Genomic DNA, 27,765 nt, shown 5'->3' on the forward strand with positions numbered 1-27,765 from the left:
AATAATTGAAAGGGGATAACTAAATATGGACTGTAGATAAAGTGAAAATTCCCAGTAAAAGCAGTTTGTAGAGTTCTACAATAACCTCTGTCCAGTTTTTATAGAATTGATAATGCACGTGTTTAAAAATAGAACTTTTCATATGAATTAATTATGCTGTTGCCAGGGAATCATTATTATAGGTGTTCTCCATCTTTGCAGAAATACTAATTAGCAGCAGTTGGGCTCCATGGGGCTCCTGCCCATTGTATAACTCTTCTATAATGTTTATTAGGAATAATGAGTGGCCCATATGGTTGGGAAGGTATTTCTGTAGCAGTACATGATGTCTGTGTTTTACCTTTTCTGTTCCAAGGGGTGTGGGCAGCCCCACTTCTGCTCCAGAGCAAGGGGACAGGGGCTGCTCCAAGTGGGGCTCCCCAGAGGTCCCACCTGGAGAACTTCCCCAGGAGGACACATCTGTAGGTGCATCAGCTCTGCAGGAGGCTGGGGGACAGGTGCAGCGACCTGGTAGCCCCTCCACGTGCATCTCTGGATTTCCATCCCTTCACCATCACATATTGATTGCTGTAGTAGCTGAAAATGTTTGTGGGCTTCTGGGCTGTGGTGGGTTATAAAACATGTAAGTTCGAAATAGGATGAAGCTAAGCAGAAAAATTATAGTTCTCCCTTAAAATGATGTCTGGAGGGGGATGCATGTGTTTCTGTGATAATGTGTTTGTGAAGTAAATTTGGATACTTCAGAAAGGTTTTGCAGGTGTGCAGATTGCTATATTTTTTCACAACTTTTTTCTCAGAAACAATTTTTTAATTTTGCTGTTTTTTTAATTGAACAAACATAATTTAGGCTTCATGAAAGAGTCAGAAAATTAGAAACTGCTGTTGCCACAATTTGGAAGAGGTGTTGGGCTCTATCTTTGGTGTTTGCTGGGTAATGAATTATTACAGAACTAAAATAAGAATTCTCGTGTGTCTTGGAGCTCGAATAAGCAGATGTTGAACTGCTGCCAGTGCCTCCCCCCAGCTGTCTCACCAAGGCCTTGTCTCAGAGCAGTGAACCTTTGGCAGAAGTTTTCTTACTGTGATTCCCTCAGGAGTCCATGAGTGCCAATCTCCACTGTTCATGGGTTCTTCCCTGTGAGGGAGGTGAGGCCCTGGCACAGCGTGCCCAGAGAAGCCGTGGCTGCCCCGTTTCCCTGGAAGTGTCCAAGGCCAGGTTGGACAGGGCTAGGTGTTACCTGGTTTAGTGGAAAGTGTCCTTGCCAAGGCAGGAAATTGGAATGAGATGGTGTTTATGGCCCCTTCCAACCCAAACCATATGATGTGTTTGTTGAGGTTCCTTGTGAAGATGCAGATGAGGCGAACTCTCCAGAGCTGAGTGCATCCCCGCTGGGCTCTTTGCAGAACAGGGACATGGGGTGAAATGCTTCAAGCAGGCTTTGCATGCTTGAAAAATATCTCAGAGTGACTGCCACTGTGAAGGGCAGCAAGGGAAAGGCAGTGTGTGGGAAAAGCAGAAAAAACTCTGTGTGAAGTTTGCTGGTGTGAGAGCAGTGGTGTAAGGAGCTGTATCCAACTGGAGAGACTTCAGAGTCATCCAGTTCCTGGAGCCAAGTAAGAAATAACCCCATTCACAAATCTCTCTCTCTTCTTTCTGCTTCCCTGAAAAAATCAGAGTGGACCTCCTCAACTTCTTGTTTCATTGTGCTTGGAGGGATCTGAGATTTCCTCAGATAGATAAAGGATTGTAACGGGGGGCTCAGAAGAAGGTGCTGCTGAGAGGGGTGTCAGCAATGCCCAGGATTTCCCCACGGCCCCCACTGGTAAACTGGTGGTTTGTGTTACAGGAGGTGCTGTCTAACCTGTCTTGTGTTGATTCTGGGTTTGGTTTATTTTCCACTGAGAAATAACAGTTCCTGTTGGGGATTACAAACCCCAGAGTCAAGCTGGAGTGGCTGAAGAAACATTTCTTTTGCGCTTAAGGTTGCATTTACAAACACCTTACAAAGGCTATTATGTTTTAAAAAGAATTGGTTTCCATAGTTGTTTGGAATTCCAAAAAGGCCAGAGTTTGATTATAGCTATTTATAATCCAGCACTGAGGTGGTTTTAATCTCATATGCAGTAAACAATTTAGAGTTGTAATCTGTTGATAAGATCTATTTATTCTTTTTGTTTTTCAATGCACAAGCATATATACATTACGGTCTCATATCCTAATATCCACTGCCGTCAAGGCCAGAAATCTGTTCTCACAGACCTCAGAATGTGTTGGATAAATATGACAGAAATGTTTTGGAATGTATGGGGGTATTTTTTATTTTTCTATTTTTAATTGAGAGTTGAAAGGAAAGAATATTTTTCCCTGGGCTGTCTCCGGGGTGTGGGCACATGATTGAGTAGCTCAGCTAATACCGTTTACATTAGTTCTTAATATTGGGAAATCCTGCCTTCCAGTGCCAAGGGGTTAGTAAATCTCTGTATTTTCATAAACAGCAGTGTTCATTACATTCTGCTGCAGAATGTCTTTCTTGCTGAAGTGTGTCTTGAGTGTTACAGCATATGGATAATAAGGAAAAAACCTGAAATGTAAAATTGGAACAAACTGCTGCATGGCTGTAAGTCACTAAATTTCACATTTATTCAGATCTGAAATAAGATGAATAACTAAGATGCTGAATTGCTCATTTGTGTAGGTCATGAAAGTTTTAAAAAGTGCTGCATATATTTAAAATTAATCCCAGGAATCAGAGGAATTTTTTATGCCCTGTATGGCACTCAGCAAAGAGAACAACAGTCTTTTGTATAGAATCTTTCATTCAGATTTTAGTACAAAGGGATTTAATGAATTGCTGTTAATAATAAATAGGAAAACAATTGAGACAGTGAAGAATAGGCAAGGAAAATAATTTCTGTTTTGGCTGAGATGTGGCAGCAGATGCAGGGCAAGGAGACAGGAGGGCTCTTTTAGAAAGCAAGGGAATGGGCAGTTCAGCCAACTACAGCCATGCTAACATTCCTTTGTATTATAAAATACTGAAACATCCCAGATCTGGTGTCCTGGACTCCAAAGATTTTAGCCTGTTTAGTCTGCAAGAAAATATGTGGCTGTAGGATCCTTATCTAAATCTTCAGAATTACTTTTCTTGGCATAATCTGCCAAGAACCACAACGCCTTTGTATCATGCCAAGAAAAAAAAAAAAAAAAATTGGTGAGGAACTATGTTTTAGTTTGTGTGATCTTCAACAGCTTTGGCACATGAGAAATAAATATACCTCCAAATCTCATAAAACATGCATAATTTTCATAAAATTACATTAAAATTACATAAATCTCATAAAACCTTCTCATAAAACCAGTTATTCTGGTGAAACATATTCAGTGGAATTTATTTATTCTGTCTCACTAATAGTGAAGATTAATTAGCTGTAGTGCCATTAGAGATAAGACTCATGTGTTCTCTGAGTCAGTTGTTACCTATTCTCAGAATTCACAGGCTGTGTTGGAGCTTTGCACTTCCCATAACCCTGTTCTGGTGGAAGGATGACATGCAGGGGGCTTTTGGGACATTTCCAACAGAAATATTCCATTCAAGTGGATGCTGCAGGGATTTTGGGGAGTTATGTCCCGTCTGGTGGAGCTACTCCTCAGTAAATGAAGTTGTGCATCTTTGTTATGAAGGGTAAGAATTAGGAGATTCTGTTCAAAAGCAAGTTTTTAAGGTCTTGAATGATTGCTCCTCAATTTGATACTTAAACTGAAAGAGAGGGTAAAAATGGGTAAAAAATAGGACTATTCCAATGGTTGTCCATTAATTTTTTCAGTGTTCCTTCACTGGAGCATATGTCTTATCTGATACAAATTACTAACACAATATTCTGTTTTACTGATTGCTCATCTTCTGCTAAGTTTGCAAATCAGAGCATAGCAACAGGGACAGAGTCATTGTGGGAGATGCTTATTATTGAATGAATTCTCTGATGGTGAAATGGTTTCAATTAAGCTGAAATGTCACAATAAACAGAGCATAATTATTCTAGCAATTCTTATGAAGCAATAACATACTTACTAAGCAGCTCTTACTGGGATTCCTCTTCTAAGTTTGGTGTTCAGTGGTGTTTTATTTAGTCTGTGAAGTGTAATTATTATCTGTATAGCCTGCTTGCCTTATGTGTGTGTCACCTGTGTGTCAGAGAGCAGATGTCACTGCATCCTTTCAGACACAATTATGGTGCAGTTGGAGGTAGGTCTTGAAGGCAAGAAAACAAATCAGTGCACAGTGCATCAAATAAACTCGCAGTTGCTGTGTTACTGCATGTTTTGAAAGGGGTTAGAGAAGTTGAATGGGGTGACAGTACAGCTCTTTCTGGCTGATCAAAGATGAGAAACAAAACAATGTGTAATTTTGCTTTAACGGATTGTCTTGACTTATTAATCCTTTTCATGTCATTGCTTGTAGTGTTAGAGATGCCCTGGAAGAAACAGTGGGAAGTCTTTGTTCACAGATGTTCACAAACAATGACACCTCATCTGTCTGTTACGATTTTTGTGTGAGCCCAGCAAGTTTTGTTTCACTTCTTGTTTTTAGAAATAGTGATTTGGCTGAACTTCTCTTTGGCTTGGTTGACTAATGGCTTTATTCATGCTGCTGTGTGTTTATTGGTACTTTGCAGATCTCGGTGATATTTTTTAGTGAAAAATTTTATTTTTTGGCATCCTGCTGGAGAAAGCCTTGCTTTGAGTTGGATGCTCCTACACCGAGAAACCCAGCTGGAAAAGGACCACGGGAGGTCACCTGGTTGAACCTCACCACAGAGCAGGTTCAGCACTGGATTTTCTCAGGGTTTGTTCAGTCAGATCTTGGAAACCTCCAAGGGTGAGGTTCTGTTGTCCTTTGGGGCAGCCCTTTCCCAGGGTTATCCTCACAGCTGTGAGGTTTTTCCTTACACCCAGCTTGGAGCCTCCCTGTTTCCATGTACATCCATAGTGTGTGTCCTGCTGTGGTGAGATCAAACATCCATCCAGTATCTGATTAGGTTACAATACATAGGAGACAGACTCTCAAGCCTTCATCTTCGTATTTTTGTACTTTCTATAGACAGCTCACTGTGAAATTAATTTCCTCTTATTTAGTCTTCTTTAATTACCAGTGGCCTTCCATTCTAGATGGGGAGTTGTAAAGCATGTTTCTGCAGTTCAGGCTTCTGATGCCTAAATTCCAGTGGGTTTATAACACAGTTAATATTATAATTCACATTGTGCTGTTTCTTTTAATTGACTCAGATTTTGAGAAAAGTGTAAATTTAATATGAGTCTTCTGAAAATAATTAAATTCTAATTACAAAGCGGACTATTGTCTAGGAAGTATTTACAGCTTTCTCCTCATTTAAGCTACTGAGCAGGATATTTGACTAAGCAGTGAAACATTGTGGATAAGTTTAGTGCCACATCCTGAGGAGATTGTCAGGAAGTGAAAAAAAATCTATGGTAATGGGTTTTGCATCTGATTTTTTTACCTTATTTTTCATGCTTCTTTTTCTGGTATGCCAAGAGCAGGCTCTGTTTTTAACATGTTTGGCAGAGAGTAATTGCAAATTATAATGTGTCTAACGACAGTGTAATTACTTAAAAGTTCTTGCTTGGTGTTTTTTTTTTTTTTTTTTTTTGTATTTGGGTTTTTTTGGTAATTTTTCATTCTAAATTCACATCTGACTTTAAATAATGGCCGGCTCTTGCTTCTGGCTTCAGCTGAGTGTGTCTCTATCCTGTTAATGTTTGAGTGATCATTCTTCTGTTCATGAGTAGAGCAGTTCATGAGCAGCACCCAGGAGAGTTCTGTGCAGTAGGGAAAGAGCAGTGCTGGGTTTCATGAGTGATCTCCTCTGCTACAACTGCTTGGCATTCCTCCATGGGAGGGAGGGGGTTAATGTTATTTTTAATGCAATTCACTGTCTTAAGAAATAGTAAATCCTTGATTGGTCTAATGTGTTTCAAGGTTCTATTGATGTGTAAAATTCTGTTCTATTTAATGCTAAAGGGAATTAAAAAAAATATTTTTGCTTTAAATAAAACTGGTGAAAATGGAACTTCTCCTGTGCTGAAACTTCCACATTTCTAAAAATTAAATTGCCTTTGCTGAAGTGCTAAACAGAAATAAATAAGTTCACGATATAATTATGTTGTGATGCCTAATCATTGTTACTTTTCTCTGTTAATAAAAAGCCACCCAGGACTTGAGGTCTGAATTTTGACTGTTATCTTCAGGTGACAGTATTTGCATAGTCTGATGTCTGGTTTCAAATCTTGGTGGCATTAGAAAAGAATATTCTGTTAGATCAAGGTGAAGTATCAAGGACAAATGTTTAAGTTGTCAATGGACCTCTTCCCTGTAACTGAACTTCAAAAGCATATTTAAAGATTAATTTTTTTTTATTACTTAGTTTTTAAGCACACTGGATTCTGTTGAAAGCCTGCCATTAGTGTAGGGCAGCTTGTAGAGCACACTGGAGTTTGATGCTGCCTTTTCCCATTCAAGGTATCTGTCATGACTGAGTCCTTACCTTGGGCTGATATCTTTTGGTGTGAAACAGAGGCATAAAAAGGACAAAGATTTCTGCACATAGCCTGAGGGATTCAGCAAAAGCTGGAGCTGTCCAAACCTCGAGGACTCTGCAGTCCCCTCGTGCCCCAGCCTGTTCACCACTGCAAAAGGTGCCTGGCTGAGGGCAGAGCTGCAGCCCTGGCCTGGAAGATGGGGCAGGAGGATCATGGGATCCATTGGAAAAGAGGTTTAGTTATATCCAGTTCCTATCTGCTTTCCCTCCTTTCCTAAAAATAAAAACATCAGGAGTCTTTATTTATTTATTTTAATTTTTTCATTACACAATGTCAAGCCCCTGTCTCTGGAGGATCAACTCCTCTATTCACAGAGAAAGAACAGTGGGATTGCCAACGAAACCACTGCCTGAACAAAATACCTGGGATTATAATAGCAGCTGTTATGGGACTGCTTTTGGTTTTTGTGTGTGTTTGAACATCTAACTGATTCCGTAAGTTTTAAAATCAATTTTAAAAAAATTGACTGCAGTAGCGTTGCTTAATATAAATTGACTTATTTGTTACAAGGTCATTTTCTGCCTTGAAGAAATAGAAACTATAGGGCAGTTGCAGTGTATTTTCAAGCAAGAATTATATATGCAATGTTTGTACTGAACAAAATGGCTCTTTTATGAGGTATCGGAAAGTTTTTAAACTTAGGAACGAGATAACACCCCCTTGAGATGATCATCAAAATCCCTTTAATAGTTAAGATTCGGCCTGAGTGCTTTTCTCTACCTTTGCTCTTCAGTTTGCCAGCAATTTTCTGCTTTATAGCCCTCAGTATTTTTTTGATTTGGTGGATTTTTATTGAATAATATTTTCACAGACAAATCGTTCTATTTAGCCTTGTCTGATTGCTTTCACTTGTAAATCCTCAAGTAAGTTTCATACAATTACGTATGTCTGTTCGTGTGCTCCAGAACTGAAAATTACATTGCTGGGTTTTATTTTGGTTTAATTTCTCCCCCTGAATGATGGCTTTGCCACTTCTTATAGTGCCACGTGCTGCAAGTGGAAACGATTTACTCGGTGTACCTTGAGGGTGATTATTTTCATGTATTTATCCTCACTGTTTTATCCCTTTGGATGATGGCTCTTCTGCTTCCCAGTGCAGTTTATTCTGTTGACTAATTGCTCTATTAAGACTGTTTTCTTCTTATCTAACTTGACTTTCTTTTCCTATTGGATGATTGTTCTTTTATGATCATTTTTATATTAATTTGTACAAATGAAATTAAATATTCATTTGGGATGAATTTTACTGCTGCAGAAATTAAAGGCTTGCCTTTAATTTGAAGCACTGTGAGGCATTTTATTTTTTTCCCAAATTTCTCCAAGTGATTCAGTGTTGTGACTACACTGGGAGAAGCGACTCACAGCCTTTAGGAAGCATTTAACCAGTTTTAGGGACCAGCTGGTAGTTATTTGCTTTTTCATACGTGACAGGATATGCCTCATATTTTATATATGATTTATATTTTTTAACATGGGCAGATAGCATTAGGAGAAGGGGGAACATATTTAAATTAAAAGAGGCAAGATTTCGGTGAGAAGTTAGGAAGAAATTCTTTAATCAGAGGGTGATGAGACCCTAGCACAGGGTGCCCAGAGGAGCTGTGGATGCCGCATCCATGGAAGTGTCCAAGGTCCTGGCACAGGGTGCCCAGAGGAGCTGTGGCTGTTCTATCTCTGAAAGTGTCCAAGGTCCTGGCACAGGGTGCCCAGAGGAGCTGTGGCTGTTCTATCTCTGAAAGTGTCCAAGGTCCTGGCACAGGGTGCCCAGAGGAGTTGTGGCTGTTCTATCTCTGAAAGTGTCCAAGGTCCTGGCACAGGGTGCCCAGAGGAGTTGTGGCTGTTCTATCTCTGAAAGTGTCCAAGGTCCTGGCACAGGGTGCCCAGAGGAGCTGTGGATGCCCCATCTCTGGGAGTGTCCAAGGTCCTGGCACAGGGTGCCCAGGAAAGTTGTGGAGGCCCCATCCCTGGAAGTGTTCAGGGCCACATTGGACGGGGTTGGAACAACCTGGGACAGTGGAAGGTGTTCCATGGCAGGGGGATGGAATGAGAAGAGCCTTATGGCCCCCTCCAACCCAAACCATTCTGAGTTGATGGCTTAGTGGTTGTGTGATGTCCTGCTGGTGTCAGGACAGATCTGCAGGGCAGCATTGTGTGGTATTTCTCACCAGGCCCTCTCTTGCAGGTCACTGGGGCCGCTGCATCGGGGACTGTGGCTCGGGGGGCATTCGCAGCCGGGCCGTCTGGTGCACCCACGCCGAGGGCTGGACCACGTTCCACGCCAACTGCGACCAGCAGGACAAACCCGAGAGCCAGCGGAGGTGCTTTAAAGTCTGCGACTGGCACCTGGAGCTGTTCGAGTGGGAGGTTTCGGGATGGGACAGGTGTGGGCTCGTCTCGGCTGCGGGCGCTGAGGCAGGGGCCGAGGTTTGTGTCACCGCTCAGCACGGGCTGCAGCGCCGCAGCGTCCGCTGCCTGCAGAAGCTGAACAGGACCGTGGTGTCCAGCGAGATCTGTGAGTACTTCAGCCCTCAGCCGCCCGCCGAGCAGGCCTGCCTGGTGCCCTGCCCGCGGGACTGCGTCGTGTCCCAGTTCTCAGGCTGGTCCCCGTGCGGCCCGGGCTGCGCCAGGAGCCTGCAGCACCGCACGCGGGCCGTCATCGCCCCTTCGCTCTACGGCGGGGCCTCGTGCCCCAACCTGACGGAGTCCAGAGCCTGTGGAGCTCCTGCCTGTCCGCTCGGGGAGGAGCAGCACACCTACAGCCTCCGCCTGGGCCCGTGGGGCGAATGCCGGCTGCCCCATCCTAAAGACGCGGAGCTGGCGGGGAGGACTATGCTGGATTTGGGGTCGGACTCTGCAGAGCGGAGCGCATCCGGACTTGCCGGCTCTCATGCCCACCACCCTGCCGGGGAGGTGGAGATTGGTTACCAGACCCGGCAGGCCAGGTGTGTGAGGAGTGATGGAAAGCACGCGGCGCTGAGGTAAGGCTGGTTCCTGCTCCCCGGCATCCCCGCTGCCTTCGTGTGATGGAGCGCTGGCTCTGCCTGGCAGCGCCACAGTGAATGAGGCCCGTTCTTGAGTTTTAAATGCGATTTTTAATGTGTTTTCTTTATGAACCTTTTCTTGATTTAGTTCCTTTCTAGCATATGTTGAAGATTTTGCATTCTTCTACGATTTGCGACTGTTTAAATTAATTTTATATTTTCTAATAATTCTCTTCTGGGTATCTTTTGTTGTTGTTGTTTTGAGGAAATGGAATTATATATCACTTTGTGCTGTTGCTGGGCCCTGGCTGTGGGAGAGGGAGAATCCATTCTCACTCATGTACTGCTTATATTTGGTATGAGAGGCTAAGGTATTGCATCAGCTTAAACTCCTTCATTCTTATAAATCAATACAGGGTAAAATATGTCTGAAATATTGTGAATATGCTAGAAGGTATATTTTGGAAAGAAATCAGTGAGTAAACCTGGGATTGTCATCCTTATTAATGAACCTTCCTGTCTGGGTGTAGCTCTTGGGTGCTGGTACAGGATAGGTGACAGGCATGCCCATCTTTGATAGAGATTGTTGATTTCTGTCCTTATTTAATGTTTTATCTAATGATTTCTCTTTGTCTATATAGGTTGCTTTGCTGTTATTTGAATGTGAAGGTTACAGTAATGTGCAGCAAATAATGGAAAGATTTATTCTTTCTCTTTCTCATGTATAAATTTAAGCTTATAAAATTGACTTCAGGTTGGATTTGGGTAGGTGTCAGTACCTACAGATGACTGATAAATTGATTGACTTCTGAGAAAGAATTTTTGGAGATCTTACTGTGTTCTGTTTTTCACGGAAATTAGAAGTTCTTGAAAAATCCTTCTCTTGAATTTTGCAGAAATCAATCTGTTTCTCAGTAATCCATAGCTCCTGGCACCTGCACAAACTCAAATGGCAGAGAGAAGAGGTTGTTTTACATCCAGTTCTCTACCCCTGCTAAATTCTGCAGTGTTTTTGCACACACACTGAGGTGAAAATATGAATTCTAACCTTTTTTCTTACCCACTCCTATTACACTCATAGCCACGTATGGAGTATTTTTTATCAGTTGGAAAAAAGTTGGGCTTTGTGAAATGTTCCAGCAGTTTCTAACATCTTGACTTTATTACTTGTCTCTTATTATGTGCTGATTCTAAATATACAGATTTTATGCTCATGTAGCTGCTTGACTTTAATGGAGTCGCTTGTGATTTATTCCACAGTGCGACCAGCAGCAGCTTTATGTCTGTTAACACTTGTTAGCTTTCTCCTACCTCTTGTATCTCATTCCTTATCAAAGGCTCTGAGAGGGGGATCCTGATTTTGTTAAAATTTCACTTGCTCTGCCCTCACACACTCACTGCTATATTTGCTCTAATAATGGAAATGGAAACTTTCTGTAAGTGTTTTCTTTTCTGTCTTATACACTGACTTTCTGGATGATAGTGCAGAGTTTTAGTTTTAGTGACATCCCTGATCGAGCTGTCTTTTTCCTTGCTCCTTTCTGAGTTTTTTGCTGATCTAGCCCCCTTTTTGGGAGTGTACAGCTCCATTAGCCACCTCCTGGCAGTCTTTTTCTGCTGAGCTTGTGTCTCAGATTTACTGCAGAGCTGGGCCTGACCCATCCTTTACTCTTACTCTAAATGCAAGAGCAAAGCCCATTGATTGAGTAGAGGAGAAAAGGTCATGTCATGTTACAGCATCCAGACACTCACACACTTCTCCTTTCTCCTTTCGGACCTAAAATTCAAAGCTAAAAATCCAGCCCAAAATCTAGTCCCTGTTTAGTTCCAGGGCTGGAGTGTCACAGATATCAAATACTCCTGACAGTGACTCCCTTTAAGCATCCCCTGGTGGTGTCTCCTCGTTTTGTTGTGCAGCAGATTTGCTGCCATTCTTCTGAAGAGCGGGCCCGATCTTACAGATGTTGCTTTACAGCACCGATGGTGTTTTGGCTACTGATAAAGAAGAGTAAATGCATTTGCATAACCCCGTAGTGGGGACTGGCAGGCAGCCAAGTGTCTGCTGTAAACCAGGAAAGAAGTGCCTTATTTTTGCTCCTGCATTTTCCTGGCTGATGTTTCCCATTTTTACTAACGCTGCTAAGCAATCACCACTGTAAATTAAACTTGTGGAAAACTGAGGCAAGGGACAGGAATATCCCAAGATGTGCTTGAACAGTGGGCTCTGAGCTGCTGGTCTGCCAGGGCTTTGCCTTCCACCACTGCCCAGTTCTTGCAGGTAACAGAAATGGTCAACTAACCACCACCAAGGCCCACTAGAGGAGAGGGGCCATGTCCCCATGCTGCCTCCTCATTTGTAATGAAATGGCAAAGATGCCCAATTTATTACCAAGGTTGTTTAATTTACTGATGTCTGACTGCAGGGCTGTAAGTAGGAATTACTTGGAGAGGAGCAGAAGCATGTAGAAGGCTGGGCATGCTGTGTCAGGGAAACAGAGCTGGGGATGTTTTTGATTAAATATCTTTTCAGTCTGGAGGTTCGGCATTTCTCAAAAGGGAAGGAAAGGGACAAAGGAAGAGGAAAGGGAGGGACAGACCTTTTTGAAAACACCTGAAATGACAACAATTGAACAGCCAAACATCAGTAGGCTTTGAGACGGGTCTGCTTTTGCTCAGAACCGGTTTTGGTGTAGAAACATGATATTCATGAAAATAAAAGGAGTAACATCAAAATAGAATGATGCTATGGATCTGGTTTGAACCTTTTAAAGACTTTCTTTATTTAAAAAGTTGGAATTTTTTTCATACTATTTCAGATAGAATTCAAGTTTCATTTTAGTTCAGAAAAATGTTATAGTTTTGCCTTAAGCCTTACATCCAATAGCAGATTCAAACACAACCACTTCCATGTATTAAAAAATAGAAAAATCTCTGAAAAAGATGCAAGAAATGAATGTGAAAAAAATGCTGCTATTTTTGCTTTGCTGTCTTGTCACAGTTGTAAAAATCTGCAGAATAATGAGTCAAAGGCACTTGAGTACCTTCCTTTTTTTTCTTTTTTTTTTTTTTTAATGAAAGGTTGTTTAGGTTAGACACTGAGTTGCAGTTTGGTAAAATAAATGTGCGTAGCCAGACATTGAAATTCTAAATAAATTTAACCTGATTTTCTAACCTGATGTGTGTGCTCAACTAAGCACACTGAGAAGTTAAAGTCAGGAGCAAACAGTTATAAAGCGTTTTTTTTTCTTATTATTATTATTTGAATTAGGAGTCTTTTATGTACATATTTCTTAAACTCTTCATTCTATGTGTAAGATGACAACAGTGATATAATAGAGTTGGATTTGGGTTCTGTTTACTTTATTTGTAAGTGAAAATTCAGGTCAAACTCAGTCAAGGGACAACCCATCTGTCAAGGCGGAGGTGGAGCAGCATTCAACTCTTTTGTTTGCCTCTGTAATTTAAATTTCCATTATCCATTTCCTAGTGGACTGTGCTTAACCACTTTGCTGTTGTACGTTTTTAGGAAAAAAATATTTGCAGTTTCAGTGTTGACATTCTTCTGTTCTCTGGATGAATACAAAATTCTGCAGTCCGGAGGTGAAAATGCTGTGCTGTAAAATGCTATTTGATGGTTGTGATTCTGATCTGGGAGAGAAATTCTATGTTCTCATTCCTCCTGGCAGATGTAGGAATCAAGCCTCAGTGCTCAGGCTTGAAAACAAATCCCTGAGCTGTTGGAGAAGAAGAATATTATTTTCAAAACTTTTGTCTCTCATTTCTTTTGCCTTTATTTAAAAGCACAAGAAACAAAAGAGCAGTGATTGCTTTTTTCATTTCCATGAGTAACAATTTAGTGGCCAGGCATTGGAATAGGCTGCTCAGGGGATGGTGCAAAAGGTGTGTGGATAGGGCACTTGGGGATGGTTTGGTGGTGGACCTGGCAGTGCTGGGTTGATGGTTGGACTCAGTGATCTTAGAGATCTGTTCTAACCCTAATGATTCTGGGGTTTGATGATTTTAGAAGTGGTGTCCAAAGATAACTGTGTTTTTTCTCCTGTTGCCAAACTGTGCTGGGAGGCAGCTGCCTCTGTAGCCCCAAGATATCAGAGTCTGCCAAGGTACAGCAAAGGAAAGCCAGCATTTATTTTTAATTAAAACAGAGGATCTGGTGCATTAAGTTCTGGAAACACCAAAACTTTGACATCTATACTGATGTTTGTTTGGATTATGGGTCTCCCAGTTCCCTTTCCCTTAGGTCAGTTTTAGGCAGGCAAATATTCCCCATCTTCACCAACCTGGTGCAGAAGGGGCTGATGTTTCTTCTGCCAAAGAAACCTCTGCTGCACAGATTGAATATATGGTATCCAGAACAGTCCTGGCAGCACTTGAAGACCCTAAAAATACATTAGGAATTCTCAGAAGTGTGCCTGTTAACACCGATTGCCAATTTCTAAGGGAAATAAGTGTTTTGATGCTGTTAGAAACATGACAAGACTGTCCATTATGAGACGTTAATATTATTGACCAAGTGCAAAGAGCAGGTAGTGTGAATTCCAGCAGCCTGTAGGGCTGGGTCTTTAATTACAGAATAGGAGACAGTGCTGAAAGAAGAGAAAAAATGGAAATGGGTTGTTAACTTAGCTCACTTCAGGATTATCTTGCTCTGCAGCACGTGGGTTTGAACATGAGTTCCCTGGTCAGGCATGAGACTTCCCAGGAGCCTTCCCAAGCTGCTGGGGGAGAGCCTGGCTGTGCACATGGAACCCTGTCCTCCTGGTGCTGCCTCTGTGCCAGCAGCATGGCCATGGTGACAGCTTCTAAGTGTGCCCAGTTACTTTGCAGATTGTCCTTTCAGTGTGAAAGGCTTAACAATAACTGCCTGTCTCATCCTGTAAGGTAAGGAAATGCATTCACCTGTGCTTCTGAATGCCTTGGTACAGTTGGGAAGGGAAGCAGGGGTGACTCCTGTGCTGTTCCCAACCTGATTTACTGTTGCATGGCTCCAGGGTGGTGTTGCTGTTTTTTCCAGCTGATGGACCTGTTCCCATTTACTCCCAAGTGGTGGATGTGATGGCTCTGTGACTGCAGGGCATGTAGCACAGGCACTGAGCTGTTGGAAAATGTGCTATTTTTGGTGAGTTACTTTTTGTTTTGGTGAGTTGCTTTTTGTCCAGAGCAGGAAAGTGGTGTGGTTCAGCTCAGGGCTGCACAGTTCCTGTGTCTTGTGGGTGTGTGTGTGGCTGGAGATGGAGAAGATCAGTGGTGCTGCTCTGTGGGCAGCAGCTGAAGTGACACAGCCACGGGGATGTGGAGCTGCATAGTCAGGGTGGTACCCTGGGCTGCTTTCCTTCCTCCTCTGCTGTTCTGCTCCAGGACTCTGGGAGTGTGAAACAGACGTGAGTAGGTTTCCTTCCTAGTGTTTGGTGTTTCTTTAATAAGTGGTTTATTGCCCTTCAGCACACAAGGGGCTCAGAGGGCACTGTGCCACTTGAGCGAGCTGTGCGCTGTGCTGCTGCTGGCTGCTCACTAATGGATCCATCCTACGCCGCAGACACTGCAGCGTGGGCTGGGAAACAATTCCTGGGGTTTTACAGTGTCAATCCAAGCATGTGACACACAAAAAAGCATCAGTTGTGTAAGTACTCTACTGTATCACCATTACCAGATCGACATCCAAGTAGAAGACCTAACCTGAGACATGAATATGTCAAAAATCATTTTAAAACCAGGGCTGATAGAGTACCTCCTGTCCCCAAGACCTCATTCCTGTCCCTGCTGGTTTGGACACAGCCACAGCAGCACAAATCTGTGTCTGGTTTGCAGCCTCAGATCAGCGAGTGTCTCGCAGGTCTGGGCTTTGTCTGTATAGATCGTCCTAAATACATCTGCGACATGAAAGGCTGTGTCTGAATTTCATGCAAAGGAGTGTTTTTACATTTGTCTTTGTGTTGCTCAGTGTCACAATTAATTTCACTTGGAGGCTCTGAGTGAGTAGGTACAAGTTAATTAATTTTCTTTCTGTTCAGCAGTTGCTTGTAATTCTCCCTCAAAAGCCTGCTTGAACAGGATGGAAATTGCTGGCTCCATGTCTCATTCACCTTGAGGTCAACAAAGTTAGCATCTTGCCTTTTATAGCAGGAGCAGTGGGGGAGATTTTCAGGGAAAGGAGCAGCTATTCAGCTTCTGGCAAAGGCTTTTGCCAGTGCAAGGGTGATTTCTGGGCAGGGATGGCTTTCCCAGCCAGAGGGTTGGCGCAGGTTTGGAGAATCCATTAGGGGAGGTATTGGAGGCGTTGTCTGGCTAAAACTGGGACTGGCAAAGATCATTTGAACCAAGACTCCAATCCAGATTTTTAAAGGCTATATTTTAGTTAGTGTTCCAGTAAAGATCAGGCAGGACTTAAATCTCTTTGGCAGTGGTGCAACCCCAAAAGTGGATTTTGTATTCATACTATATCTGAATGGAAAGTTTTGCTCACTTTGAGAAATAAGATCAGATACCTTCCCTCTCCCCGCCCGCCATCTGTGTTCTTAGATAAACTCTAGTTTTCTGGTACCATCAGTTAGGGCAGTGTCTTTTGTGTGCTACTGTTTTATCTACTGAAAATCAGGAATTATTCTTCCTTGTTAATGTTTTGGCATGGGTGACTCCCCCTACTGAAAAAAATATTAAAAATGAAATAAAGTGACCATTCACGTGACTGCACCTAACCTAATGTTGCAAAAACTCACTCAAAACCCCTGGGTTAGTAAGTACCTATATAATGATTATTACTTTCCAGAATGTTATTTTGATAAAACTAATGTTTTTTTTTTACCAGGGACAGCTTTGTAATCAGTTCAGTTTGACTTGTAGTAGAGAAATGAGACATGTTTTCCAATTGTAAGCAAGAATAGTTTCATTTTGAAGGGGTTACATCACAGGCTGTATGTACTTGTTGAAGTTGTTTAAATAAGCCTCAGTAAATTCATCTTTACAGCACCTGTGAGATTACTGAGTTTTATTCTGGGTGAAGAAATAGAGCCAGAAAGTTGTTACAGTTTTTTTGGTTTACTTTGAAGTTCAAATAGAAGCCACTAAATGCTCTATTTTGCTGGTGATTGAGAGTCCAGTCAAACTTGATGTGTTTCAATGGGAATGTTCCTGTTGACCTATGTGAAAAGGGGACCAATTTCTAGACTGGAGAAGGGAGTGAATGCCCTTTATCTTCTCTGCTCCCCTCATGAGGCTGCCCAGCAATCCTGACATGATTGCTCCTGTCTGCTTTAGAGGGAGGTAGGTTGGCCAAACTGTGCTGTAAGGAATAGCAGGAGGGGTAGTGGCTGCTTCCCTGGCAGCAGCTCTGGATTTCACACCTTTTAAGTGTACCTGTGTTTGTTCCTTACAGCTGGCAAAAGCTTTGACCACAAGCAGCTGGAGGCTGGAGAAGAAAAATTAGAGTTCACACTGAGTTCATCTGGTGTGGTCTTAATTTCAGAAGCCAGTTTGCACTGTCCACATAACACTACACAGAAGTCAAAATATGTTGTGGGTTTGGGACTCTTCAAAATGTTATTCTGGGGCTTTGTATCTTGATACCAGGTCTCATCAGTTGGTAGCCTTTAGAATTGGGTTTCCCATTGTGTTTGGTCTGTGGCACCATTGATGTGTTAGAGAATGAATGAGATCATGTCCTGATGTCAGCAGCAGTAATTGAGTCCCAAAATCCAGCCCCAGTGGCAGCATTCCTGAGTCTCTGGTTGTTTGACAGGTTGGAAAACCCTCTGACTTTGTTTGACAGCACATGTTTGATAACAGCCTTGTGGAACTGAGACCTTTATTATTGGTGTGGGATTAATTATTTTTTGAAAGAGCAGAGTTGCTCAGCAGGATAAATGCATGGATGGATGGATAGATGGATGGATGGATGGATGACATCTAGTCCTATTTGTGGGATGTTGGAAATACCTGTGCCAGTATTTCTCTTGGGCTTGGATTTTGTTTTCCATACAGGACGAACTGTGGAATTCTAGCTACACAGGAACAAATATAATGCCTTGTGCATCTGTTTTAACAGATAAATGAGCTACGCTATTTACAAAGTACACAGCATGCAAGTTTGCACCCAGAGCTCATTGGAAATGTGTTTTGTGCCCTGCATTAGAACTTCTCTTATTTGCCTTTCGCTGGTGTTGGTGTAGATCTTCTGACTGAATGACCATGGATTTCTTCTTGGGGAGTTTGGCTTGGAACAGAAGCTCATTAAGCACGACCTCCTCAGCTGTTGTACTGTGTTCTTACCGCAGCCTCTGCCTGCAAGACCCGGTGACCCCCATGACCTCCAGGTCCTGTGTGATCCCCAAGGACTGCGCCACGTCCGAGTGGTCCCCGTGGAGCCCCTGCTCGCTGAGCTGTGGCTGGGGCAGCGTGGCCGCGGGGCTGCGCAGCCGGCGCCGCCGCGTGCGCAGCGTGGCCGTGGGCGCCGGCAAGCCCTGCCCGGAGCTGGAGGAGAGGGAAGCCTGCAGTGGAGGAGGGAAGGCACCGCTGCAGCCCTGCCCCAGGTATGGCCAGAGATGCTTCTCCCCCAGGTTTTGGAGGTGAAGAAGCCCCTGGAGATCCTCCCCGCTCGGTTTGTGCATGGAGAGGGTTGTGCAAGTGGTGCTTTCTCTGTGTCTGAGAGATCATCGGTTTGGTCATTGTTAGCTGTGATTATTGGTATTATTTATTGTTACTAATACCCTTTTAATTATTGCTAGTTTTATTATTCCTATTACAACCATTACAGTTACATGTAGAAATAAATTTGAATTACACCCATTGCATTTCATATGTCGTTTACATTTTTCATATTTTAAAAACTGAGAGCAGTTGCTCTTGTTCTCTGAAATGGCTGTTGTCCTGTTTGCTGTTTCAGAGAATTTCATCAGCTGTGCAGAGACTGGGCAGGTCTCCATGGCTGAGCTTTTATTGGCTTTGAAATTTTAATTTTTACGTAAGATTTAATGATTTGTCTTCATCGCCCCATAAAAAAATCCCAGTCCTGCTTGAGAAAGATGGGAACTGCTTGGAGGTGATAGATTTGACTTAGCTTCCCTCTTTATGCTTCTTGAAATGGGAAACTTTGCAGTCCCTGAGAGCTTGCTTGGTTTGTGGTGTGAAGGAGAGGATCTCATCTTTCTGGTCTGCAAGCCTGTGCCATTATGCTTGGCCAGGCTAACAGAGGAGCCTGATAGTGTGCTTTGCAAAGAAAATAAAATATTGCTTGATTTTTTGTGTGACATGTTCTGAGATTGACTGTAAAATGCTTTGGGATTGATAGAATTTTATATGCATGCAGAAGAATCTCCCTGTCTGTGAATGAGTGTGTTTAATAGGAGAGCTGTTCAGTGCTCAAGTCATGAGTTTCTGGGGCTTTTGCCAGATACTGCCAAAACCTTCTATAAAGCCTTTGCAAGATACATTTCTTAGGAAGGCATCACCTGTAAAAGTGTCTCTGTATCACTGGGCTCATTCAAAATCAAATGCTGATCATTTTTATGCACCCTGCTAGCAGAAGAGAGGAAGTATAAAAAAATATTCTGTTGCTTGATTACATCCTAAGGAAAGGCTCTTACAGAGTGATTTTTGCTCCTGCCCAAGTGCACATCAATTTCAAAGACAATAGATTAACACATTGTCTTGCTGATTTTGTGCAGGAGCGTGGGTGCAGGTGACACCTGATTGGGGGAGACTGGCTGGAAGTTAATCAGGGAGTGAACAGACGTGGGTCTGTCCCTGGTTTCTCACTTCCCCTTTTTGACATTGCACTGTATTGAAGGGCAGACGGTTGTGTAGAGCCAGGAGAGCACAAAGGGTGAGAACCTGCAAACCACTGATAATTTTTATAGGTGCCTCTCTCTCTGTAGAAGAAAATCTGTTGTTCTTTCAGTGCATTGCTGCTATGCCCAGGTTTTCATGAGCCTGTGAACTCTGAAACCTTCCCCATCCCATTATGCCTCCCTACCTTGAGTCAACATGTCTGGGGCAGTATCTGCATGAGTGAGGATGAACACTAATGTGCTAGCTCAGAAAAATAACATTAAACTTGCAGGTCAATAGAGATATTTAGCTGAAAATATTAAAAAGTACAACTCCGGTATTTAGTTAATTGTTATTTCTAGGGATGTAATATCTCAAAATGCAGGTGGTAGGCTATGACCTTCTCACACTGTGCAGAAGAATTTTACAGCAGTGCCTGGTTACTAGACTTTGATTGATTTACTCAGTGTAAAGAAACAAGCAAGAATGAAAATCCATAATATTGCAGCATGTGCTGTGTGTCTACTGGATGGTAAGGCTGTGGGGACCCAGATTTTGTATTAATGAACAGAAGTAAAAAATGTATGTTATTTAGGTTTCAGCAGCTGGTAAAGGTTGCTATTGGTCCATATTTCAATTTGCAGCCTGGTGATTTGGTGTTGGTCCTTGGGAGTTGGTGACTGAGCTACTGGAAATAGTTCAGATTGGAAATCAGTAGCATTCCAGACACAGAGAGATGTAGTGTTAATCCCGGTGAAATAATACAAGAAACTTTAGATGCTCCTATTCTCCTTATTTCACCACATTCTATTTGTTGGATAATACCTAGAAAGATTATGCTTTTTCCCCCATTAAATATATGCCACTTCATCTGTAGTTTGCTGAGGCTTACTGAACAATGATCTTTTCTTTCTACTCCTTAAATGAAGGTGATGAATTTAAGGAGCTTCAGTAGCAGAAATAAGAGGCTTGCCTTCATTTGTCTGGTCTTAACACAAACGACTTTTTTTTTTTCTGTTTACATAATCAGATTAGTTTTTAAATCCTTTAAGGTGAGACTCCTGTTTACTTTCCAAGTTCCTAGAAATCTTTTTTTTTAGGTTGATTTGGAAACAAGTAGTCTTCCTTTAGCTTTAGTTTTAGGGCAGGAATTTTCCAAAGCAAGTGTCAGCCACAGCAAAGAAAATGGGCTGGGACATGGACCAGAACAAGTTGTTGAGCAGAAGGAATGGGATTAGGAAGAAATTAATATTATATTTAGAAGAATATTAGGAAGAAATTCTTCATTGTGAGGGTGGTAAGTCACTGGCACAGCTTGCCCAGCAAAGTTGTGGCTACTCCATCCCTGGAAGTGTCCAAGGCCAAGCTGGATGGGGCTTGGAGCAACCTGGGATAGTGAAAGGTGTTTGTGCCCTTGGCAGGGGCTTGAAATGAGATGATCTTCAAGGTCTCTTCCAGCCTAAACCAGTCTGTGATTTTATGACTTTCTAGAGGCTGTTTTGTAATGCAGGGGCAAAGAGCACCCCATGACTGCATGAAGGTACATAGTGTGGGCTTCATCCACTGCTATAAAACAGTGGCAGCTTAAGAGGTTGCAGAGTTGTACACCACAGAGAGAGGTGGGTGAAGTTATATTCCAGTCACCTAAAAGGATCCAGAGATGACAAAAATACTTTAAGCCTCAGAACTGCTCAGTTAAATATAACCTCTATGCCCATGGCAAAGCTACAAGTTAAAGGTCCCATCACAGGTAAGTGGCACAGGTGTAAATTTGCTGTTAAATGAGAAGGGCTTTTAATTTTATGGCTGAAGTTTACAATAACATCTATAATCAATAGTCTGAATGCAAGAAAAATAAAACACTTTAACTGCATATAAGACTCCAGAGCTTTGTGCTTTGTTTTACCTTTGGTTATTTGTTCTGAAAGGATTAAGTGCTTAAAAAGCTTAAACACATAGGAGGTGATTCTACTTTCTTTTATTGTGATATAAATTTGGGATAGTTCAATTAAAGTGAATGGGTATATACACGTATAAAACTTGTGTAAACACTAAGAGCATAAGTCCTATAGACTAAAGAGACCAAGAGGTTGCTATAAATTGGGAAGATACTGAGCCCTTGTTTGTTTCATAACTGTCACCGAGTCATGAGTTTTAAAACAATGTATTAGATCTTTTTTATCCTTGATGTGTTGCTTTCATGTTCGCTGGGAATAGATAGATTTTCCAGAATTATGATTATGTCTTCATATCATTCATTTTGGTTGTGGTTGCTACGTTACGAGACAGGGATATAGCAGAAACTCTCTTTGCTTTGTTGGAAATTCAAAGCTTTTCAGAAGTTAAATGATGGAAAATGGGAATGTTTTAAGACTTGATTCTTTAAAAAAGGCTTATTGCTGAGATACAGGTGTGATGGTATCACTTTGTAAATGAGGTTTATTATGCCCAAATTAAAGATAAGGCATTAGTGTGAAGTAGTAAAGACTGGAGTGGAAGTGCAGTGAACTGTGCTGGAAGGCTCTGGAGTTATACTTGGGGAGTGCCCTTCAGCCCTTTGACCTCTTTTTGGGCTTGTTAATGGCTATGGAAATGTGTCCCTTTTAATGCCTGCAGGTCAGGTTTTGTTTGGAGCACTGGATGTGTGCAGGTAAAATCAAACAGGGCTGAGGCTTGGAGCTGGTGCCAGCAGCGCTCTGGAGGGCTGTCCTTGCACATGCCCACACAAGTTACTCTGGAAGAATATATAAAGGGATTTTTTTTTTCTTTTTAATTCAAGAGCTGATGAAGTTTAATTATCTCTCTGAGCTCAGATTTAGTTATTTTGCATAATTTTAATCACCGATGGCCTAATTTTCGTAGGTGTTAATTCCCCCAGCTCACACTGAATAGGAGAAGCAGATGCTCACACCTCTGGAAATGACTCTTTAGACTCTAGAGTTCACAGCTGACTTACTAAGCCAGATATTGATAATTAATTTTATATTAGTAAATTTTTGTTTTACTAAATACTTCCTTAAAACAACTATTTTCATGGCTGTGGAAAGATGTGTGTGTTCTATATTTAAGATTGTAATTTCAAAAGTAGACCTGAAAAGCACAGAGTTCTGAAGGGATGTGGAGGAGGAATCCCCTTCACCCAGTGTTTGATGAAGAGCACTTTTTAATTCCTTTATGGTTACATTTAACACTGCAGGCCCAAGAAGTGGGATTAGGAATTCCCAAAAGGAACTAATGAGAAGAGGAATTCATAGCTGTGCTTTATATATTGTGGGAGTTAGGTATTTGATACTTGTCATGTGAAAAGTGTGCTCTTCATTATTTTCTTTGGGGGTAATGAACCCTGTGGGTGTATCCAGATTTGCACAAGATGCTATGAGTTATTTAAGAGCATGTGACAGCTCATCTAACAGTACCTGTAAATGCAAGTAATTGGGAGTATTCACAAATATTTTTCTTGAATACTTTATAAAATTTGGGGCTGAAAAAAAAATAATTTGCAAAAAAAATTCATTCACAAAATAAGTTGAGAGAACGTGTGTGCTCCAACTAGTGTGTTTATTTTTCATATAATTTTGAGATGCAGGTTTGCTTGCCATAGCTGTCAGGAACAGATACTGTGGAGAATAAACAGAATTATGATGTGGAAGGCTTTTTGTGCAGAGACACCCCACTGTGTCTGAGTTTACAGTGATCAGTCAGCAGTTAAGGAACATATGTAGTTTTAACAACTGTGGATCTGCTGTAAAAGGAGAGAGTATTTGTCTTGAGAATAAAGGAAGAAAATTATTTTACGTAGTTTATATTACACAAAACCCAAAGATTCTGTGGTAAAGATAAACTAGGAAATTTAGAGGAGTGGAGGCATAAAGCAGCACAAGTGTGAACAGATTGGTTATAAAAACAGTATTGCCTAAGATTTGCGTTTCGGAAGCTTGGGAAGACTTTGGGCTCTTATTTACTGCTCTCAGACTGTGACCTGTGAATCAAAGTGAACTCTGCCTGTGGAAACAGTTGTGTTAGAAATATGCTGTACATTGTCAGTCATGATGGGGAAATAAATTCTGCTTTCCATGGATAGACAGCGCTGTTTTCCCGGTGGTTTTAATAATTTCTTCCTGGCACTTAAGCTGGTACACACCGACAACTGTTCTCTGTACAGCATTCACCTACCTGTGTCCCAAAACATTGTAATTCCTTGAGAGCCTTTAATGCTCTTTAGGTGTGAATGGAACTTAGAATGAAAGTATTTTTTGTCTCGAGCTTGCTGTGTATCACAGCTTGTGGAAAATGGAATTAACTGAGATACTTTGGCCAATCCCTTGAAGGAACTGGCAGGATCCTGGGCACTTAGAAAGGTGCCCCCTGTGGAAAAGATGCAAGTGCTTGGAGCTCTGTTGATGTTTGCAGGATTTCAGCTCTTAGAGGCATTCCAGAGTGAGGTGTTCAGCCCTTGGCAGAGTGGGCTGGTTTAGCGCTTTGAGACACATGTTTGAAAACTACTGTTCACACTTAATCAAACCTCTTAATCTTCACTCATTTTTTACACTGTGCTCAAAGGCGCTGTCAGGATGATTTAGTACTTCAGAATGCTTTGGAGATGGGTGCTCTGTCAAAAGTTTTACACAAGTGCTCCAGACAAATAGCACATACTTAACCTATGTAAATTTAACACTCAAAATGTTTCCAAACATTCCCCGATTTGGATAGGAAAGTGCTGCTATAAAGATTAAACCAATTGTATTTTGTCATCTGATAAAGTACCTCTCCCTTACCTGTAGTCTTTCAAAAACTCATTTTACCTGTTTTCTTTCTATTCCCAAAGGTTTGCCTGGAGGACTTCTGAATGGAAAGCTTGCCAAGTGTCTCTGCTCCTTGACCCGCAGGACCCTCAACACCAGAAGGAGGCAGGGCTCTGTGGAGGTGGGATCCAAACCCGGGTGGTCTACTGTGCCCAGATCGTCGTGGAGCTGGGGACACACCGGCCGAAGGAGGGTGCGTGTGCAGGGTCACTCTGGAGTGCTGGCCTGAGTGGATCTGAGTAGGAGAAACAGGAAGAAAGAAGTAGATAACGTGGAGTCATTGGTAGCCTTTGGCTTGCTGATGCCCTGCTTGTATCCATGCTCACACTGGGAGGTGCTGCTGGGCACCAGAGGAAGCCCTTAGGAGCTGCCAGGAGCCACAGCCTCCTGGATGAATTGCTGCCAGTTCTGTCGTTCACTTCATTGAGAGAGTTACAAAGGATGAAGGAACTAAATTATGCCTGGAGTTGACTTTTCTTCCTCTGTCATATATCAGGAAACCCAGCCCCTTGGTAGCTGAATGCATTTATCTGTAGTGTAGTCTTAGTTTAGAATATAAAACAGGCTGTCACACACCATTCCGGATATGGCTTTAGCCTCTGCTTCAGGTTGATACACAATCTTTCTTGTGATTTGAAGGGGAAAGCAGAAATAATATTGTCACAACTTTTGAGCAGACAGACGGGTTTTGGACTCTGGAAGTGAGTTATATTTCCTTTAGAAGAATAATAAGTAGTTACAGATTCACAATGAATAATTCATCATAAGCTGTTTTATTTACTCAATGTGGTGCTCTTGCAGAATGTGTTTTTGAGCAGAGATGTAAGATAATAACAACACAATATTGTATCTTAGATTTATTTACTTACAGAGGAGAAGCAAGAGTTTCCTGGATGCCCAGAGTGTGTCCCAGCATCCCTCACTGACTCTGAGGTTAGAGACAACCAGACCTGTTTTCATCTCTATTCGGTCCATGCACAGTGGCTGATTCACCTCTCCCAGCACAACCCCTCTCTCTTGTTCCACACAAGTGTGGACTTTCAGAGTTAGAAAAGTGCTGTTGATAAAAGGTGTATGGCATTTATTGACTTTCTTCATCCTTCTGAGCACTCCTGCATTCCTTGCAGCCACTGTGAGGCCGGTTGGTGAGCAGAGAGCTTGAACTGATTTCATTCACACTTTATTCTTTGTCAGAATTGTGAATTTCTCAGGAATACTAGGGGAGTGCCTCTGAATTCCTTAGCATTTACATCTCTCATGACCAGAGTGGTGCTGCATATCCAGTGTGTGACCCACCTGCAGCTTTTTCCCTTGCACAAAGTTCAGTTCAACTTAAAAGTTGAAAGCCCTCTCCTCAACTAAAAAACCCCCAAAACCCCTGGGATACTTCTTCCTTGTATTTACACTTCTAATATTTAAAAACAAATTCACATAGTCAGCTGGAAAAACCCAGATGTGCAGAGCAATTGTACAAGCTATAAACTATTACTGTAATTTCAAAGCAGTAGTACAGATGTACAGTAGTGCTTGGAAAGTGAAAATCCCATCTACTGTAAGCACAGTGACATGCAAATGGAACAGGGAAAGCCTTCCCTATTATCCCTCCTCATCCAGTAATATTTAGTATGTCTCATTTACTAGCTGACTAATTTTTGTTCTTTGAATAATAAGGAATTACATTTTTTTCTTTTTTCTTTTGGCAATCAGAACTGGCAGAATACTTTTATTTATCACTATCTCATCTTTTACTGTACCAATTTTTCAGAGATGAGGAGAAGATGAAGTTAATTCTCTATGTATAAGCAAATATAGTGTCTAATTGCTACCATCAAAAGCACAGTAATTTTTCTTATTCATCTCTTGAGTGTCCTTAGAGGGATCATTCAGGAGTCAAACAAGCAAGTCTAATGGAATATTACCATCCATCACAGTTGTTATTCTTCTGGTTACTTCCAAAGAGAATTTGGACCTGGGCCCAATGACATATGTGAAAGAAGATTTTGTCCCGTGGTCTCTCCAGCAGCATTCTGGGATAAAATATGTTGAATGCTAGTTGGAGACAGGTACCATCTGTGATGTGTTTATACATACTGCTCAAAGCTCTTTTATCCCCCAAGGATGTCTCTCCCATTTTTTGTTTGCCTAGTCTTCCCATCTATTTCTTCTTTTATTAAAATGTGTGTTTGGAAAGGGAGCACCTGTTTCCTTGAGCCCTTATATATCAGCTGTTCAGAAGGTTAAGTCTGCTGAAATCTTTCTGTATTTTGATTATAAGGTTCCAACTTGAAGATACTGAAAATGGAAAACTCTCACTCAGGTATTACTTTAAGAAATGCATTGATAAGATTTCATATTTTTCTCCCCCAAGAGGTGACCTAACTAAGAAATCCCTGTCTTGTTCCAAGTGAAATTATATGTTTTCTAAGCCTTGAGGAGGATGTTCATACTATTAATATGAGTATTTGGAAGGAAAATATATTGCAGTCTTTGAAGTACTTGGTAATATTCCTGCATTCTGAGGCTATTACAGCTAAATTTACATTGGTAAATGTCTGCAGTGCTGTGTAGTTCAGAGGTCTGTGAATGTAGGTAACCCTAAGTGAAGAGACTGTGGTGGTTTTAATGCTGACTGTTCTGTCCAAGGAGTCCATGTCCCTCCTCACCTGGGAGGCTTTTGCTGAACTTTAACATGATGTACCTTTCTATAGATCCTGCTGTTTTTAAGTATCTCACTGAATTTTAACACATTTAAATTTATAATGCTTGATTTTCACAAAGAGGTTGTAATATAGTACCTCCAGAGATGGAAGTAGCAAATCTGCATGTTTGAAATGGTGTTGCTTTTAAAGATGAGACACATTTGCACAAAAAGTAGCACAGAATACTCAAGTGAGCTGCTTGTGGTACAGCCCTTTCTGCCCTTCAGCTCTGGATACTCCTCAATCAATCCCTGTGCCTGGACATCTCATTTCTGGAACAAACTGTAGGAATGGTGGTGGCTGCCCTTCTTTGTACCTCTTTTTTAAAGTAAATCTGTTCACTCATGAAAACTCTCTTAAGCAAAGTAGAAATGCATGTCATTAATTTATTTTCAAAGCCAGACACTGCTGCCATAGGACAGAAATGCTTTCTTCTCCTCTGTAAGTGGGCTTACAAAATGGGATAAGATTTTTGGGCTTTTATGAAATTGTATCTGAAATGTATTGTTCCATAATAAATTTTAATTGATCTGGGTGAATGTCACTAACTGGCAGTGTACCAACGAAAAAGACATCTGGTAGGGAAGAATATTATGCAACAAGCTGTTTATGAAACCTCTCCTTGTTTGGCAGTATAACTCTCCTCTCATCACAATAAATTATTCCAGTGGTATGGGAGTGAAAATTCCTCTTAGAATCTGGGACTGGTGGCTGTATTTATGTTCAAACAGTTGACAAACATATGTAGTTCCTAGATTTAATTTTCTACCTCAGGATTTTTTTACTTTCTTTTCTGAAGACCAGGGAGTATCCTTCTGTTTTCTAATTAATTTTGCTTTTTGACTTTATCTGGAAACTGTATCTCTTTCTCAGTAGTCTGGGAGATG

The 27,765-nt window shown here is 41.6% G+C and overlaps 1 protein-coding gene and 1 long non-coding RNA gene across 6 annotated transcripts in view; one reads left to right on the top strand and one right to left on the bottom strand.

The window, feature by feature from the left end:
* THSD7B (thrombospondin type 1 domain containing 7B) overlaps positions 1-27,765 on the top strand; it is a 490,174-nt gene that overhangs the window by 290,015 nt on the left and 172,394 nt on the right. For all 5 annotated transcript variants that reach the window (XR_010369499.1, XR_010369500.1, XM_064435254.1 and 2 more), the window contains 3 exons: positions 8,799-9,594; positions 17,886-18,140; positions 24,203-24,372. Coding sequence is in view for 3 of the 5 variants with exons in the window: in XM_064435254.1 (XP_064291324.1) it covers positions 8,799-9,594; positions 17,886-18,140; positions 24,203-24,372 (1,221 nt within the window). In the remaining 2 variants the exon portion in view is untranslated. The remainder of the gene's footprint in view (positions 1-8,798; positions 9,595-17,885; positions 18,141-24,202; positions 24,373-27,765) is intronic.
* LOC135309220 (uncharacterized) lies at positions 12,973-14,382 on the bottom strand. The gene is made up of 3 exons (XR_010369504.1): positions 14,247-14,382; positions 13,896-13,994; positions 12,973-13,331 (listed from the first exon to the last, which is right to left on the bottom strand). It is a non-coding gene; the product is annotated as an uncharacterized LOC135309220 (long non-coding RNA).

Source organism: Passer domesticus, chromosome 10, assembly GCF_036417665.1.
Source record: "Passer domesticus isolate bPasDom1 chromosome 10, bPasDom1.hap1, whole genome shotgun sequence".
In the NCBI taxonomy this organism is placed as follows: domain Eukaryota; kingdom Metazoa; phylum Chordata; class Aves; order Passeriformes; family Passeridae; genus Passer; species Passer domesticus.